This window comes from Xiphophorus hellerii, chromosome 12 (assembly GCF_003331165.1).
Source record: "Xiphophorus hellerii strain 12219 chromosome 12, Xiphophorus_hellerii-4.1, whole genome shotgun sequence".
NCBI lineage: Eukaryota > Metazoa > Chordata > Actinopteri > Cyprinodontiformes > Poeciliidae > Xiphophorus > Xiphophorus hellerii.
Genome location: NC_045683.1, coordinates 15246062 through 15265149, shown reverse-complemented (window position 1 = coordinate 15265149; position 19088 = coordinate 15246062). Strand labels below are relative to the sequence as shown.

The 19088-nt window shown below is 36.6% G+C and overlaps 1 protein-coding gene and 1 long non-coding RNA gene across 4 annotated transcripts in view; one reads left to right on the top strand and one right to left on the bottom strand.

Moving 5' to 3' along the window:
• LOC116730015 (netrin receptor UNC5C-like) overlaps positions 1 to 19088 on the top strand; it is a 201720-nt gene that overhangs the window by 97078 nt on the left and 85554 nt on the right. For all 3 annotated transcript variants that reach the window (XM_032578953.1, XM_032578951.1, XM_032578952.1), the window contains exons 2-3: positions 3668 to 3904; positions 15313 to 15456. In XM_032578953.1, the coding sequence (XP_032434844.1) occupies positions 3668 to 3904; positions 15313 to 15456 (381 nt within the window). The remainder of the gene's footprint in view (positions 1 to 3667; positions 3905 to 15312; positions 15457 to 19088) is intronic.
• On the bottom strand, positions 1236 to 18964 carry LOC116730016 (uncharacterized). The gene is made up of 3 exons (XR_004341240.1): positions 18840 to 18964; positions 12223 to 12224; positions 1236 to 1252 (listed from the first exon to the last, which is right to left on the bottom strand). It is a non-coding gene; the product is annotated as an uncharacterized LOC116730016 (long non-coding RNA).

The following is a 19088-nucleotide window of genomic DNA, read 5'->3' as shown; positions in this document are numbered from 1 at the left end:
CTGTTTACTGGTGGTAGCGGCAGGGGATTAGTGGTAACTGGTGCCCCAGTGTTTAAAGTGTTTTGTGTGTCTACTCAAGAAGTGTGTGAGAAAGTGCCTCTACTCAGAGCAGCTTCCATGTTTTTGCAGCTGCTGCTGATTTGAACTATCTGATAAGACACTAAGAAGTATGACCTCATGATTTCCAGAGCTACTACTCAGATACACATCGCAGACCTTTCATAGTACACAAGATGCAGACTCACACTTCTAACCACTCCACATTTAACCTTATAAGGTTTCAACAGCTTTAGTTTATACAGGTTCAAATGCCATACCATCATTTTGCATATGAACATTTCCAAGAATGTGTACAAGTACATTGAGGGCTACTGAAAAAGTTAACTTAAGTGAACCTTTTTTTTTTTTTTGTCAAAGAAGCTTAAAATAAAAATCAAAACTAGCCCTCATTGTTGGTCTAATAATTTTGCTTTAGTAGATTTAGAACATTGTGATTATCACGTATCATGTATCTTGTCTACTAAACTATTTACACTAATATTTTTATTCTTTCTTAGTTTCCATGTCATTGACTCAATGATTTGTCACTATATTTGCATGGTACCACTTGATTTGCCTGCCTGAAATACCTTTATTCAAATCATTAGTTGGTTGGTTTTGTGAGGTGACAAGGTCTATTGACTTCAGTGAAGGTATAAACATCTTCTTACTCTTAGTACATGTTTACTACATACCTTAAATCAAATGCAGAGTCTCTTTTACTACAGTCATTCATTAGTGATGACAGCATTCAGGCATGACGTTTATGAGTTGGGCTGTTAGGATCAGTAAGTCATTCTGTCAGGCGATCAGGAGAGAAGATTGGGGCAGGGATACAAATGAGGTGAAAAAACAGAGAGTGTAAAATTGTGAGTTAGTGTGAGAAAACTAGAGCAGCAAAGTTAGTCCAGATGAGAATAACAGTTGATTTTATTCATGGGAAAATGCATCCTTGCCCCTCCCCTTTTATCCGTTTTACCCACCCTCTTCTCTGGCTATCATGTTTCTTGTGCCAATCAATAATTTATAGCTGTAGCACCAGAGCAATGAACCCCCCAGCTCTCTGAATGACAGATGAGAGTGAGAATGAGAACCGGGCAAAGTGAAAAGCAGGACAGGCGTAAAAGCAGAAGGGTGTGAAAATATAATATAACGAATGGCACAAGTGACAGAGGAGCCAAAGCAGCAAGGGAAATGACTGACAGGAAACGGGCTGAACAAGGCACTGGATAAATAACCAGAAGTGGGAGAAAATTTCCCTCATATAATAAAATTATGCTGCAAAAAGTCTACCGATTTTCATACTCTGGGAGAACTAATTACAGAAGTAAGGTAAAAAAATGTCAGCTTCGTGACATCAAAGTGGAGATGCTACCTACTCATTTTTCCTCTGTTTGGGATTTGTTGTTTTACCTAAGCTGCTTTTAGCTTCAGCCCACAGTACATTGCTATTTTCCAAGAAAAGAACAACAACAGCATGCTTGTGTGAACAATAGGGATGGTAAAAGCGAATGCATGCATGCAATTATGTTTAGTTACTTCTATTTTGAGTTGTTTTTCATAGTTGTTTTTGCACAGTTGTAGCCATCACATTCAGAGATAAAAGTATGCAGCTGTGTCAAAAATATTTTGTGTTAAAAATTTCCCGCACAGTCAAACACAAAAGAGCGCCTACACATACACAGAAAGGGTCTAAATGATCTCAATGAAACCTTAATGATGATGGAGGGAGGAAAAAACTGCCAGGTGGGGAGTCAAAAAGATCAAAAAATAGTGAGACAAAAGAGAAAAATCCCGTTTTGTTCAGAGAAAAATACATTTGTTTGTACGAGAACCTTTAATTTAGGTGCATTGTGTTATTGTCCGTGTGTGTCCATGGGTTTGAAAGAAAATAAAGCTTACCTCCTCAACCTCCCACCTGCTCTTGTAATTCTGTGTGGTTTCGGTGACCTTGGCAACCTGGCGCCAAAACACGGTTGGTGTCCCTTTGATTGAGGCCAAGAGGGGGCGTGAAGTTTGGACAAAGCGGAAACACAATGGAGGAGAGGGAACAGGAAGGAGCAGGAGGATTAGGTTCCTGTGCCCCCAGTGGTGGCTATTATGTCCATTGAATTATTTCCTCCTGTCTATCAATCGTTATGTCAGTACAGTTTCTGTTCCTCTATCATCTCCTCTCTAAAAAGTGAAAGACTAATGTGAGAATTAAAGGTACTTAGACAATTATTAATATTCACCCAGCTGGTTATGAATCCCTTGATATATGAAATGACAGAAATGCCCTTTGTCCTTCTGAATACACAATTTTGTGCTACTTTGTGTCCATCATATTATACTAACAGGAAATACAGGTTTTGGTTGTAACATGACAAAATGTAAAACAGTTGTAGGAATACAGAGATTTTTGCAAGGCACTGCATGAATATTTGTGCTTACTAAATTCTAGTGGATTATGTATTTCTTGTTAAATACCAGAAATAAGCATCCATTGAATTGCTAGACTTCAGTTAATGTGCTTACAGTTTAATTATTAATTTCTGCTTTTGACATGTCTTAATTAGATCTAGATTTATTTTTTTTTATCTGCTTCAATAAATGAAGCAGAACACATTCTAAAACAATCAATTTGTAATACCATTACTGTGATCATTTTAACAGAACACACATCTCACTGTGCTAATCACATGAAAATGTGCAGTGCTTGTGCTTCTGCTGGAGGAATACAGGATGCTCAGCTGACTTTGGCCTCTGACAATTCCTTGACAGATTTCTCAGGAAACAGACCTCCTTTATATTCTGAGACATAGCAACTGTTTTGCTGGATTCCTGTGTTATTGAGACTTTGAGATTGAACAAATGTTGACAGAGAAGTGGAGTTCTGTATCACAACAGTTGGGGCCTTACTTTAAGCTCTGATTTATGAAGGACATTGCACTCATATTACAGTTTCTGTCAGTCGCCTTGGTCCATTTTTCAGAACAGAATTAAAACTCTCAAAACTTCTTGTTCAATCTTCACATCGTATCAATTGAGCACATCAGAAAAGCATTTTCTCATTTGTGTGAAAACATCTTAAAGGTCTTTGTATATCCATTCAATTGATTATGAGCAATTCTCAGCTTTTTTCTGCATTTTCAATTTGTTATGTCATGTTGATCAAAATGTAGTCAGTATATGGGTCTCTGTTAAGTAACCGCCACGACTTTTAAGCAGATGTTTGTCCTATAAGAACAGTTTGCTGTAATATGACTAGAATATTTATATATATTTGCAATTTACAATTTTGAACCTACAATAGTTGAGGACATGACAATATCCTCTAAATTAGATGCTGTGTTGTGTATATCATTCTCCTTTTTAACCTTTTGTGTTAAGATTTTGCCTTGAAGCCTTAAGTCTTGTGCAACAAAACAGAAATGAAATTCTCTTCATAAGCACATTTTATGGCTTCTTGTAAAGACATATTTCTGTGCTGGTCACGAGCTTAAATCAAGTCCATTGGTAGGGATTTTTAAAAAATAGGCTAAGGGAAAAATGTGTTACAGTGATTCTACCTGATGTAAATCAAAACAAACAAGCAAAACATTTCTGAATTAAACTTTTAATACTTCTTTTTTCTTTCCTCTTACAGTAAGGGATGAGGATGATTTCCTTAGCCTGAGTGAACTCCCCGAAACCTTCCCCTCCGACCCTCCAGAGCCTTTGCCTCACTTCTTGTTCGAACCCGAGGAAGGCTACATCGTCAAGAATAAGCCCGTGAATCTGTACTGCAAAGCGACGCCTGCCACACAGATTTACTTCAAATGCAACAGTGAATGGGTTCATCAGAAAGACCACACAGTAGAGGAGAGAGTTGATGAAAACTCAGGTAAGTGAAGGCCAGCTCACCTGGAAGAGCCGTCACACAAAAGATTTATTTGAAATGAAACAGAAAGATGAGGAACAAGGACAGTTGTACTTCTTTCAGATTGGATTATTTTATTTATCAAAAATTCAAGTGCTCTAACATGCCAGCTTTACACCAAACAGGTTTTTAAAAGAACACAGTTTAGCTGGAGCTGCAGGGTTTAAGACTACAGTTTTGTGTGAGAACAGAGGAGAAAAGCTACTTATGTTGGCAATTTTCTAGTAAATATTCAGCATAGATAAAAAGAAAATCCAATAAAAAGGATGTTGAAAACGTGTTGCAATATGACTTCATGTGTCATATTAATATTTGATTCCACACCAGATGTTTTTTTTTTATTTTTATAAATTGCTCATTAAGAAAATGTCCAAAAAATTTAAACGTCTGGATATATATTAAATGTTTATTTAATGCACATGTTTATTACTGAATCAGTGGAGATCTGCTTGTTGCTCTTCTGAGGTGTTAAGGGAGCCCAGATTGTTTTAATACAGGCCTTTAGCTCAGTATTTTTGTTATTTGTGTACCTATGATTAGCATACTTTTTACTTCCACCTAACTTTCCATTAATATACTTGTACCAGGTACTCCATGAACAGCTAGCGTCTTTTTGCATTAACTTTTTGTGTGTGAGTATCAGTGGCTGTCTGCTTGACAACTGTCCAGTCAGCAGTCTTCTGGACATTTACATAGTACATGACAGAACTGTTCTGTAATTTCATCTAGTTTAATTTTTTTGTGCTCTTCTGTATTATTTACATATTCACATCAGTTAAATTGAATTATTGAAAGAAATTAACTTTTTAGTAATATAGTATTGGAAAGAGTTTCAACTGTACTTTGCTCCATGTGTATGGGGAACCTTATGTGCTGGTAAGTTATAACCTCACACACAGGGGCGGATCTGCATATTGGCAAGAGGGGGAGCCCCTCAAGTTTGAGATTCTTAAAATTATATTCATGAAAACTAATCATTTTCTGTCCCTAAAACTCTCATATAATCTTAAATATTAAATTACCAAACATACACAATTATAAGTATAATCTTAGGTCACTGAAAAGTCCATTACTAGTAAAGAAAACACCTTTGGGGGAAAAATGTGAGGGGTGAGAAGGAAAAGATAAAAAATTAAATAAGAAAGAATGACAGAGAGACCAGTAGGTTCACAGGGAAAGAAGGTGACTGAAAGATCAACAGGTGAAATACTTGGTGAAGATAAATGAAATTGTTAAAGAGCTAAAGATGAGAGCGAATTAAGACTGATAAAGAGTGACTAATGAAGGAGAAAGCAAAGGCATTATTTATTCTCTGTAGACATTTTTTGCAGAGACATTTGATATTACAATGAGATCATTTCCTTAAGAGTCTATAGATCTGTTATGAAGCTATATAGGTAAGGCTTTAGAAATGTAATACATTTATGTTTTATGGTGAGCAATAATCATAATAAGATAGGATATGTAGCAAATCCAAATAATACAGAAATTCTGTGTCTGCATGTTTTTAAAATATATTAAGATGCAAACATGATGCAGCAATCAAGCCTAATTGAAAAACCTTTCCCAAAACACTATACACAGCAGCAAAAAGAAGTTTCCACAGTGAGTAGTACAGTTCTTCTCAATGGTTTTCATATTTAATTTCCTGTAGACACTTTGCGTTATCAAAACTACTGTATTGTATTCAAGTCATAAAATAAATAGAGCAATTGGAAGACGGTCACTTCCAAAGAGAGTGGGTTCAAAGTACCGTATTTTCCGCACTATAAGGCGCACCTAAAAACCTTCAATTTTCTCAAAAGCCGAGAATGCGCCTTATAATCCGATGTGCCTTATATATGGACCAATATTGAGCCACAACAGGTCTCGCAACTACGGTAAGCAGCCGCCGACTTCATTTTCCCCCGTAGAAGAAGAGGCGCGCGGTGCACGCTGGGTTTTGTGTAAGGACCCCAAAATGGCTCCTATTAAGAGACACGCTTACGACGCAGAGTTTAAGCTCAAGGCGATCAGTCACGCAGTAGAACACGGGAACAGAGCAGCAGCGAGAGAATTTAACATGAACAAATCAATGGTGCGGAAGTGGATATATATTGTGATTGCACTAATGTTTGATTTACAGTAACAGTATCAGACTGGTTTTTACGTGTTTATTGAATCGAGGAAAAGTTCCCCTCCACTATACGTTATACCTTGCTGTTGTTAAAAGATAAACTGTGTCACGAAAATACCACGTCACTTACTTTACCTCGGTGAAAATAATAAAGCAGCTGTTTATTCATTTTGGGAATGAACGGAGTTTTCAGAACGCTGGTTTGTAATCTATTAATAAAGTTTGACTGACCTATCTGACTATTTTGTTGACATTCCCTTTAGCGCAGTTCCATCTAATGGATGCATAACGTAACCCCAGCCTCTACTGTAGCGTCTATTCTATGCGCCTTATAATGCGGTGTGCCTTATAGTGCGGAAAATACAGTACCTGCCAAGTCAGCTGACTGAGGTGGGTAGGTAGCCAAAAACTGTTCTCCAGTAAGAGCAGCAATACTTAAGAAATATTTTACTCAACAAAAAGTAGAAAGTAGTCATACAGAAACTTACTGAAGTGTAAAAAGTGTTTATTAACAAGTAACAAGTATTCGGGGCCCCCACTCTAATTGCTGTGTTTCTAAAGCAAAATTTGCCACTGAGCACACCAGTCTGACTTTCCTCATTCAACTCACATTTCTGACTCTGCATTGACAAACGCTATACGACACCACGTAACATATTGCGGTGAAATCGGTAACCCTCTGCGTAAGAGAAGCTTTTATAAAATAGGGAAAAATAGGTAATGTGATTAATCGGCACACATTAGCACGTTAACATTGACAGCTTTAAATTTTACTTTAAGAATCGCGATACATCATAGTAATATTAAAGAAAAAGTAAAAAGAACAGTGCAGTAAAACTACTTCTACATTTGATAATGCAGATGACATTTAAATCCCATGAGAGCATAGAGTGAGTGTAAAAGTATGGTAATGAAAAATACATATGTTCTCAGAATGAAGGGATAAATAAATAATGATAAAAAATGTCCTCAAAAATCAGAATTATAATAGCTACAGTAGAAATTTTGCTTTTGACAGCCACGAGCCCACGAAGAAACTAAATCCTCACAAAACAAGGTAGCGGTCAAAATGAGGTTCTGGGATGTTTGGCTGAAAGGACGTTCATGGACGTTTTTTTTATTCAGCGTTTTTATTCGGCACTTGTGTTCTCTTCAAAGAGACGAACAAAAATTTATATTTTTTTGTGAATATTTCATTGAGACTATTTATACGGGTCATTTCGACCAGCACAGCGACCCTGCCAAGGCCTCTTGAGACTCTTTAGCCCTGCAGGTACAATTTTCTAGATCCACCACTTTTCACATAGGTTCAGTTATTTGTGCTGAAAGGGAGGTCACATACAAGATGTATGCACACAGCTGTATCAATGCTAGTGCTGTACCTCAGTGTTTACAAGACACTTTAATAGGATCCGATATGATGTACTGGACTGCAGCCAGTCCCACACTTGACAGCAAGCAGCATTACTCTGCTTACTAAGTAATGATGAATCACAGTGTTACTTTGGCAGCAGCATAAAGACACAGACACACTGGATTCTAAGATTTAAGGTTGACATGTGTTTGGCTCTTGTTTTTCCACCTGCTTGATAATGAGCCCAGGTCCCCAGAGCTAAGGATTAAAAACAGTCTGACAACCACTGATTTAAGGTACCTGCTAAGAGAAATAATGTAGGAGTCAACAGATGCACAACACAGCATGTTTGGGGTGGAACTTTTTGTTTATTTGTTTTTGTAAATTTAAAAACAAATCTGAAGAAAATGCATGTTTAAGATGTTTTAGCGAGAACATATATTGCACTGCAAAACAAACCTGGGAGTCATACATGGGACTGTTTTGCTTAGTTTTTTTTTTTTCTGTAGTAGACCTAAATCAAGGCATAAATTCATATAACTGAACTGCACAGTTTGAGTCTTCACACTTTAACATCCAAGGTATGAGGCAGAGGGATATATTGAGCAGTGGCAATAAAAGGAATATATATATATTTTTCATTAGTAGCATTCACACTTAGTACTAATCATCAGACAATAAGAATCCTTTATTTTATTCATCCACATTGAGTTTTGGTGTCTATCATTGATCTCATGTGGAGCTGCTTGTAATTTATTAAACTCCTGTAAACAATTCATTGCTGACTGCTGACTTCCTAACAGTGTCTTACTCAGAGGGAACATAATTAAACTAACAATCCAGGGACCTAAAGTTTTAAACTGTTACGTTGACTGACATCATAAGAATGTGAACCATCCATGCAACCAGTTTAGCGCATAATGAAGAAAATTCCTGAAAAAAGAAATAAGTGCAGCTTCGTTTGAGTGTAGCTGTGGTTTGCTTTAATTCATTCCTAATTTATCTGTAACATGGCTGTCATGGCCATCTGCGAGTTATCCCATCCCCTTAGGGTCATTTAATCTCCCAAGCATGCTATAATCTACACAGAAATATACATACAAATTTGATGAATAAATAAACAAAGTGAAAGCATAATAGGATATCAAGAGCTGGTGAGGTCTAGGGATGAATACATTTGAGTTATTTTTTTTTTTTTGTCCTTATTTTTCCAAATAGAATTTGTAATGAACACAGTTTAGTTAAACATGCATTTCTTTGAAAAAGAGCAAAAAAGCCTCCCAAAAAACAACCGAAAGCACAAGATTATACTGACAGCAAATCCATTAAGCATCTTTGCACTTGTTCAAACTATTTAGGTCACCTTTGAACTACAGACACAGAGATTATAAAGTGATTATATATTATGCAACATAGTTTTATTGAATCCCATTAAATTCACACTGTGAGCACTTTTTATCAATGTGCATGTGGAAAAAGCTATATTCTATAAGCTGTTTTCCCCTCTGTTTGCTGCCACTTCACAAAAGCAACTAAAGCGTGACTTCCATACTGCTCTGCTCCATTCTTCCACTCCCTAACTTTCCTCTCCTTTCTTTTTTCCCCGATGTCTCCCTTTCCTCTTTTTCCTATTCTTATTTTCACTTATTGAAATCAGAGAGGGTAGAATAGATAAATCCTGAGATTGAGAAAAAAAGCAAAAGTGTGATGATGAGATGCTAAAGAAAGGAGTTGTTGACAGGGTTAGATATCAAGGAGCTTTACTGTGGAGAAAGATTATATCCAGCGCTGCTCTTTCTGTGTGCCCTCTCCCACTTCCCTCATATTTGAGTAGCTCAGGGAAAATGTTGATCTTGAATAAGATCATAAAATCTGTACATACCAGATGTGCAGATTTTGATCTGAAACTGGGACTTTTCTCACACTTAAGTTGCAAAAGCAAATACTTCAGGCATGACTTCACTTGATTTGTGTTGAAACAAAAATAAATAAAGCTAATTAAGTTAAGCAAAGAGATGATTACAAAAAATAGAAGTTCAAACAAATGTTAAGTACAGGGCTTTACTCAACTTCAGTTGTTTTAAATGTCAAGTTTTTTGTTTCTTGTGCAACTCCCCACTTGAAAGGGATAGTCTCTATGGTGATGTTTTCAACTGGATTTCACTCAATGAAGAGCCTCAATTTTCGTTGATCTATTTTTATTTATGCATGGATGGTCATGTCACTGTAGTTATTTAGTCATGGACCTTACCACAGGGGCCGTGTTTCATTGGCTGATGCCCATTCTATTTTTAACGTGGCTACCACATGCGTGGCCGTCTCCCGTTAGCTAAGTACAGCATAATGGCAGAACTGATACAACTTCTACACCTTGAAGCCTGTCTGCTACACAGTCTTACGTTAGCTAAACAGATCAATATACAATGTGTACTGTATCTGACATATACTAAAGATTTTATTTTAGCAGAAAAGGCTTTGGACTAAACTGTTACTCGTGTTAGCCACTCTAGCACCAAGTACAGTGTATCAGGCCTAGGCACACTCCAACATTTGCCAACAAACCACAGGAATCACCCACTGATTTCAAAAGTAACTTACAAAACGATGAATGCCCGACTTACCCAGCCTTGCAAGAACAATAGGCATCAGTGATCTTGTCCACAGCTACAGTATATTGATGTAGAGGGTGTGTGGATCTGCCATTTTCCTCATCGAGCGAAAGCATTTTGCTGTCACGTGCACAATGTTGGAGGCATCGCGTGGCTCAAACACCTTGATCTCATCCAAAAAAAATGACATGAACTTCTTAGTTCCTCTGTCCATTGAAGTAGCTGATATATTGTGAAAATCTGGTAGAAATGATGCACTAATCGAGTCAGAAATACGCTGCAGAGAATCAGTTGAAGTGGAAGACGCCATGTTTACATAGAAACAACGCGCCGCGAGGCTTTGTTTGTGAGACTTGCGGCCACGTGGGATTTTCTAGGTCGGTTGTGGGCGGAGCTTGGTAAGGTCCATTTAGGTGAAAAACCTCAAAAGAAACAGAAATACATCTATTACATACTCCCACTTGAACTCAGTCTACTTTAATGTAAGCAGAATAAATATAGGTGGAGAAAGGCCTTAGTTGTTAATCCTGCCCATTTTCAATTAAATGCTCGGCCAGTTATTTAAAGTTACTTTTTTATTAAAAATCTAGCAAAAAAAAAATATAACTATTATACATGTACTGAATAACAATTTTTGTGTACGATAGAAAATTATACATGTGCTCATTTAGATTACACTGACTGTTAAATAAAGACATTTTTCAGTGTTTATATAAGCATCATTCATACAACCTTAGTACATCTCCATTAGCCTTGAATTGGGCCTAGACATATTGTGTGCCAGGTTACTTACTTTGTCTCCATTAGCCAAAGTGCGAATGGTTATTAGTCTGCTACCAATGACCTGTGACTCCACATCAAAGCTGCACGTACACACACATATATTAAAGGTGCACATGGTATTGGCTTTGGTGATTTGTGACCTCTTTCCCTCCTTCGCTGTCTTCTTCTCTGTATTGATTTCTTCTTGTCTTTGTCGTCTTTCCTTTTTTTTCCTTCTTGGTGTTTCTATGTGCCTCTCTTTGTTTAGCTCTCTTTCTGCCCTCGCTGGCATTTCTCTCTAAAACCCTTCTGTAACCGAGTCAACCAAGTCTTTTGCTTTTTTTCTATATTCTGACTAGATATTTTAGTTTTTATTTTAGTTCACAAGAATCGGGACATTTCGAAGTTAGTCTTCAATGACTCATGATATGGATGACAGCTGTTTGTGTGCATATATATCTGATTTGGGATCATTGTCTGTGTTAGCAAATGTTTGTGTTTGGTCTGTGTGAAGGTAAGCTTTGTTTTCCATGTCTCTATGCTAATTTATAGTATTTGTTTGCCTGATGCTGGGTGAGTGTGGGAATTGTAAGAGTTTGGTCGCAGTTCCCTGCATACCCTGTTTCATGTCCTGGTTTGTTGCTTTTTTGGAGTCACTGAGGGGCTCAAACATGCACGCTCAAAGACATTAACATTTATACAAGCAAACAAGCACACACTGGGACTGTGAAAATCAGTCAACATCAGAGTCGGAGCTGTTCAGAGAATGTTCAAATGCACAGTCACATCTAGCCCCAACAGAGGGTTGTCAATTTTTACGAATTTAACCCCCAAAATATGTGGGAAAGAGGCCTTTAAACCAAATTAATTATTGGAGAATACTATTTTAATAAATTTTTTGCTACTGTTTAAATCTAAGATATATATATTGTGTCCTTGGCATTGCTTAAATCTAGTAGTGTTTTTGAGAATCCTTTAAGGGTTGAAAAAGCACTATATAAGTCAGATGGCATAAAATAATATTTCATCATTAAAATTGAATGCAATTTTACTTGTAATTTTTTAAATCTTTAAATAGCTTCCATAATATTCCATACCATTTCATTCTATTTGAGTTGAGACAAAGTTGTCAACTGGTACAACTGGTACAGACAACAGATGATTATTGAAAAATAAGGTTGTTGAAAGTATTCATAATAGTGCTAGAACTAATTTAATTAAAAATCATTATTTCTGAACATGGGTTATTCTCTACTGAATGAAAGTACTTATATTAAGTGCTTGATTTTTTGAAAATAGTTAGTGTGAGACTATGTTATGCAATAAAAGACTAACTTTAATTTACATTTTTGTTGCACATCTTTATCAGGATTACTAACAATGTGGTCAACATTGTAAAAGGTAGTGACTTTGCAACCAATAAAACGTTCTGGAGTATTACGACTTATGTTCTAAACCTTATAATTATAGGTTAATCAGTTTTTATTTGTAAAACACATTTTATTTGCTGAGATAAGCAGAAAGAGGTTCCAGGCTTATAGATGGGAAATTCATGATGGATGTTAATTGATCACCTGCGTCTTTGAGCTGTAAATTCTTGTACTTATTTCTATTTCTTTCTTTTTCTAGCTTTGCTCTCAATTAGAAGATTGTCACAGATTATCCTAACTTGATTTACTATTCTGCCCTCCTCATTAAACACAGTAGTAGTGAAGATATAGGGCAAAAATCTGTATCAACAGCATTAATGTCTATTCACTGTAAAACTGCAAAATATATTTTTTTTAATGGGATGAAATTTTTTTTAACCTTCTGTGTGCTTTTTAAAAACTTTACTGTAGAGCTCTGCAATTATGAGAAAAAAAAATCATAATCTTTTTTTGGTTTTCATTATTTCAGAACGAACACTCAGAACAATGTTTGTTCTGAGTTTATGTCACAAATCACTCATTGACTTTGAAAGATGCTGTAGTTAATGCTACTAAGCAGTGCAGCTGTTAGATTGTGAATTTGAACTGGTCTTGTGATCTAGTTAAATTGAATTCTGTGCATGACTGTAGTCTGGAGCTTAATGAGGCACATATACAGCCACACAAACGCTTCGATGCTTCTGTCTTTAAGTGGAATCATATTACCGACCTCCTGCTGTTTCATTAAGTTCAATAGCTGTATTTGGTAGTGTCCCATATGCTAACTTTACATTTGCTTGAGTCCATTTGGCATAACTGGCAAGCTGGTTCATTTGAATCATTGACTTTAATTGCCTTACTTTCCTCATTACTTTTGGCAGCATCATTCTACCTAGCCTAGCCTCCTCTCTCCCTCCCTTGTGCCCTTCTTCTCTTTACACTGTAGTTTTTTCTCATTGCAACTGCCAATCTACTAGCTGTCTCAGATGTAGCCCCAGTTTCCATGCTGGTTCTAATTATCTCGTTTTACTGGCCACTTTTTCAACCTCTGCCTCTCTTGATGTGCTCCTCTGCTTTTTCATCTTACCCTGTGAAGTCATATCAGTCTCCCTCGTTTTCTTGTTAGATGGAACACTGATGTTCGTTCTAGTTTTATGCCGTCTTTGCTCTCTGCCCTCGCCGTGTCTTTTCTCTCACTGGCACTTTTCTTCAGTTGTATCTTTCACAAGCCTTTTACTCTGTTTACTAACTACTTTGCTCAAAGGGCTTGCTTTTTTGTTCCCATCTTCTTTCAATACATCCTATCTTCTCATTATTTTGAAATCAAAAGCCAGATCTTTCCATCGTCCTTCATGATTCACTGAAGGCTTGTTTTGCCAAGCCTTCATGTTTTAGTTTTCATGCAAGTTATTCATGGTGCTAAGTTACCACAATCTTGTTAAAGGAATTAAACTTTTCCTTGCTCTGTCCCTTTGCCTTTACACCAGCTTGCTTGCTATAGCTGCCTCTCAGTTGGCAAGAACTCACTGAGTCTTCATAAGTAGGCCCAAGTCAGATTTGTGAAGCCCCACAGAGATAGTTTCTCAGGTCTTTGTAACACTTCTGAACCTGAAATAAACTGCCAAGATGTTCTCTTATAGTCTTTCCTATCTACTCCCCATTCCCCACATACTTTTAACTTAAATCCATTTTTATCTCTTCTCTCCTTTCCTTTTCCTTTCACATTTTACTGCCCTCTTCCACCTCCTCGTCTGTCATCCTCACTCGTCCTCTTGCTGTGCCAGTGTCTTGTTGCTCTCTATTACCTCTACCAGCAAACCGTTTTTCTCTCTTAAAATACTCCTTCCTTTTCGCTCTTAAGACTTAATCTTTATTTTTCTTAATCAGTGCCCTCTTGATTTCTCCTCTTCTTTGCAATAATTGTTTTCTGTCTATTTGCATTTCTTTAAATGTCTTACTTCATATTACTGCTCCTTTTTTTTAAACCCTTCTTTTGTCACACAAATTTCGATTCATTTGTACCTTTCTATCAGTGATCCCTTTTGTCCTGCCAGTAGGGTGCAAGTATTTAAACATTGCATTTATTCTTCATATTGGAGCTGTTTTCAGATACCAAAAGAAAAAAGCGAGAGATAAAAATTTGGAGGATGCAGTGAGATAAATGGTGGAAGTGAAAATGAATAATTTCTCAGTACAGGGGAAAAATTACAATTATCCACTGAATAAAAAGAGCTTGATTTGTAAGTATCAGCATATATTAAAAAAAGATAGCATACCTATGGGACGTTGTAAGACTATACATACTTACTGGACTTGTTACAACCACAAATATCTATGTATTTTGTTTGAAATTAATGTGATATGACCAGTGCAAAGTTGTGGATAACTATAAGTTGGAAAATATGGTTTTCGAGATTTCTTACAAAATAAAAATAAAACGTTTATTGTGCTGACTTGTATTCAGTTCCCATCACTCTGACACCTCTACATAAAATCTGAGCCAAAAGTCAAGATTCAGTAGTTTCCTTAACCACCATTCCCTGCCATTACAAACTTTTGGATATTCCTCCTCCAGCTTTGTTTCTAAAGACCATTTTTGTCCAGGATTCCTTACAAAATTGATTAACGCTTCCGTATGTAAGTTTTACAAAACAAAACAACCACAAAAAAAAACATTTTTTTTTTTACAAATTTGTAAGGACTGTAACTATTTCTTGACAGTTTAGTAAATGACAGATACTCTGGGAAAAAAAGAAATCATGTTTCTCTATCTTCTCCCTGTGCTCTCCTTGCTATCTGCAGAAATACATTTCTCTGTCAGAAACAATCAATCAGAGCTAGGAGCAGGATTGTTTCTCTGGCATTAGCACATTCAGCAGCATGTACATGAGTGTAATTAACAGCGCTGCGACACTCCTCCTTGGCCCTGGTTGGTTGTTTCTGACCGGGAGCATTTCTTCTGACAACAATAGTAGCACTGAGAGGAGGTGGCGGAGCTTGATCTTTTCACAGATCGTCTGTCTCATACTGTCACAACATGGTGACAGTATGAAACTGTAATTGTAAACGTGAATGATGTAACAGTTTTTTCTTTTTTTGTTGTTTGTTTGGTTCTTTTGCAGGTCTAGTTGTAAGAGAAGCCAGTATAGAAATAACGCGGCAGCAAGTGGAGGAGCTTTTTGGTCCTGAAGATTATTGGTGTCAGTGTGTGGCCTGGAGCTCCGCTGGAACCACCAAAAGCCGCAAGGCACATGTCCGAATTGCATGTGAGTACATTTCAACAAGCACTTCAGAGTCAACAGAGTCTAACCAAGTCACAACAAAAACATTTTTAATTTGACACGCACACAGTCCTTAACACATTCATTTTTCCTTGTGAAAGGAAAGACCTAGGAAATGAAAACAGTCATCATTTCCACTCTGCCAGGTCCAATCTCAGGAAAAGATCTCTGTGTTAGAGATACTAGTCTCACAGATGCAGCAAGCTGACTAAGAAAAATGATGATCTTATATGATGCAAGTAGTACCTTCTGCACAAAACTAAATGCTGGTGTGTTTGAATTATTATGACGTACTGTATATATGAACACATGTGGAAGGATGTGTATGTGTGAAGCATTTACTCAGTTGTACTTGTATAATTACACATATTCAAACAACACAGATAAACTATGCTTAAAATAAATTTAGTAAAAAACCATCACTTTATGAGTTTAGGTTTATATGTTTTGTATAATATTACACTAGGGTTATGACCCTACTAAAATTCACTGCAACAAAAGCTTTCCCTGAAACATGTTCAGAACCTTCACACTGAACTGAATTCTATTTTTACAATGTAGCTAAAATCATTTTTTCAATAAACAGGTTGGATGATTTTCCACCCTGTTTTATCATGCAGAGTACAGCTATGATTTGCCTTCATGCTGCACACGATTATCCCACACAGCAGCTGTGAACTTGACTGAAAGAAGACGTACATCCTAATGTAAATCTCTTGCGTATATCATCATGTTCAATGACTACTTTGCGGGTGGTAATTATATTTTGATACCATCAAGTCTTTTTAATGCATATTACAGCAGGCCCACTGAGGCTTTTTACGTTGTCTTATTCATGTATGTGTTTTAGCATTTTAGCAAGCTTTAAGCATCTCTAGTATGTTTAAACCTCACTATTATGACAAAAATACACATTTGGTTTGTGTTCTTTATTGGTATGACATCACTGAAGAAAGTCATTTACCTAATAAGAATAAATAGAATTGTTTGCAAAGAGTGATATTATTTATTATACATCTGTTTTACTTCAAACACTGTGAAATTGTCTCAGTAAAGCTCAAGGGAAAATCAAAGAAGAATCCTTTTGTAAATGATCAATTGACAGCAACAAAGACAATTGAAATATGTGATTGAAAATTTCAGAAAGCCTTGTTTATAATTTTTTAAAAGCAACTACATAAACAATAGATTGGTCTTTCAAAGTTTCTCTCCCTCAGAATTGAACCCACAACAGCAGTTTTCCAGACATCAATGCACTCTTCGATTCAGCCATATAAGACAACTGGGATTTGTCTCTGTGTTCAGGTTGTAGTGAGGTCTTGCAGTAAAGAAATACCTATATCAAAATCAGCCTCTCCTTTCTATTTTCCCTGGCTTACACTGACAGCCTGGATACACATGGGTGCACTTTTGAAAGGACAGTTTGGGACTCTGACAGAGTCCATTCTGCAGACAAGACAGAATAAACTGTGCACATTCCCATATGTAGCACTCTACCAGACAGTATAACTCTAACAGACATACACCCTTGAAAACCTCTGTTCCCATGTTGATTATAATCCTGTCTAGATGGAAATCCATCATGATGACTCCTGTGTTTCTACTTCTTTTATTTTATTTCCCCCAAAAAATATTCTGACACATTTACATCTCAGGGCTTGGTTTTCTACTTTTTAACTTACCTGGTTTGCAGGTTCATATTAGCTGTTGTTCATTTTTATGCTTGTACCAAAAGGTTTAAAGTTAACTGTATTAATTTATGCCTCAAATGTACTTAAATCGATAAATCTCAGATAAACAATTATCTTAGTACATACAACATTACAGTACATGTATGTAATTTTGGGAGTATGTTTGGATCATTCCAGTGTTAGGACTCATTTATGGCCAAGCTTTAACTTTCTGGCTTACGTGAGGGGTATTTTCCTCAAAAGCTCTGCAAGGAAGTAGTCTGTTTAAGGTGTTGCCTTAAAGTACATCTTCAGGTGTGCCTCTATTTAATAAGAAGTTTGCTAAGCCATTATATCGTCATCTGGCCTTTACCACAGTCTTAAAAGTTACTCTAATCCTACTTCTCTAGAAAGTAAAAAGCAGGAAAGGTTATGTCTTATTTAATGTCAGATTGGGAGAAAAGATTAGGATTTCATACAGTGCAGGTAAAAATCTAGTATCAACATGATATATGTTTGCTGAAAAAGCTGACAATCATGCACTTTTAACAAAGTACACTATCACAGTGATGCACAATAAAAACAGTTGCATATTTCAAAGTGAATTCCGAATATACTGCAGCATTTTTGCAATGTTTTACTTTGTGAGGATGTTTTCCTGTCTGTCAGCAGTGAGTTAGTGACATAGTCAGAAATATCCTTCTAAGCTTCGCTAATAACATTCTCGACTGGAATAGGCCCTCCTTGGGGTGCAATGAAAGCAAGGTAATGTGCTGTTTTTGGCTTACGTTGGGGCTGACGCATGCTGTGAGACAGATGCAGGGGAGTGTTTGCATACTGACTTCTGAGACTTAACAGGAGCAAACACTTGAAAATAGTCACCAGCGGCAAAAAGACACGAACAAGAGAGCATTTTTCAATACACTTCTATAACTTATCCTAACATAGGCAACAGATGAAGATGTCCATGTGTTCTGGAATGCATAGTTATGAATATCATAAGAAACCTTCTTATACAATATCAATATCTTTGTTTACTTTATCGAAATAAAGGGAAGTAATTTTTAAGCAGGCCCTGACACAAACCATTGTTTTGTTCTACTTAAGATTTCTGCTGTTTTTTTATTCCACTGCTTGAGTCTGATTACTGATGTTTAATAGCACTATAAATATTGTGTTAACTTTCTTTAGATTACTTTAAAACCCAATGTATGCGCAACATACAGGGTTTTTGAAGATCTTCATATTAAGTATCTTAAAATAAGGTGAAAAAATCAAAATGTGCTGATTTCTCATACTAGGTCTTAAATTATACATAATACATAATCCTAAATTTAAAAGTTTGTTCATTTATAGCTTTGTCCATTTACTCATTAAATGTCAGTTTGTGCTCCCGAAACTTGGTTATTGTACTCTTAGGCTTTTAAAATCAAAATGTTCTTGTGATGTTGTCCTCTACTGGTTACTTCATCATGGGAAAGTAGATATTTAATGAGTCTGGCTTTAAAATGGGGTTTTGAATAATTTTCTAAAACCCATTGTTAGGAGCCTTTCAGGAAATTTACTGTATTTTATGAGAAGGTATTGAACAAAGGTATTAGAGCCTTCGTCCAAAAAGTTTCAACTGACTTTTTTTCCCCTCCTCTCCCTGGGGGTCTTTTGTGGGCTCTAGTGTCCCTTATATGAAAGTAGGCTGACAGGAAGGTGGGGAAGACATGCGGCAAATATTGCCGGGTCCGGGAATCGAACCCGTGACGGCTGCGTCAAGGACTTAAGGCCTCCAAACATGGGTTGCACTATCCCCTACGCCACCACAGCATGGCCCCAAAAAAGTTGTTTGAAAACTAATGCTATTCGAAAGGCTGAAAAAAGTGTTAAGCTTAATGAAATGTGTAGAAATCCTGGCTTTAAGGTAATCACTATGTTGTGCATCTAAATCTAATACAT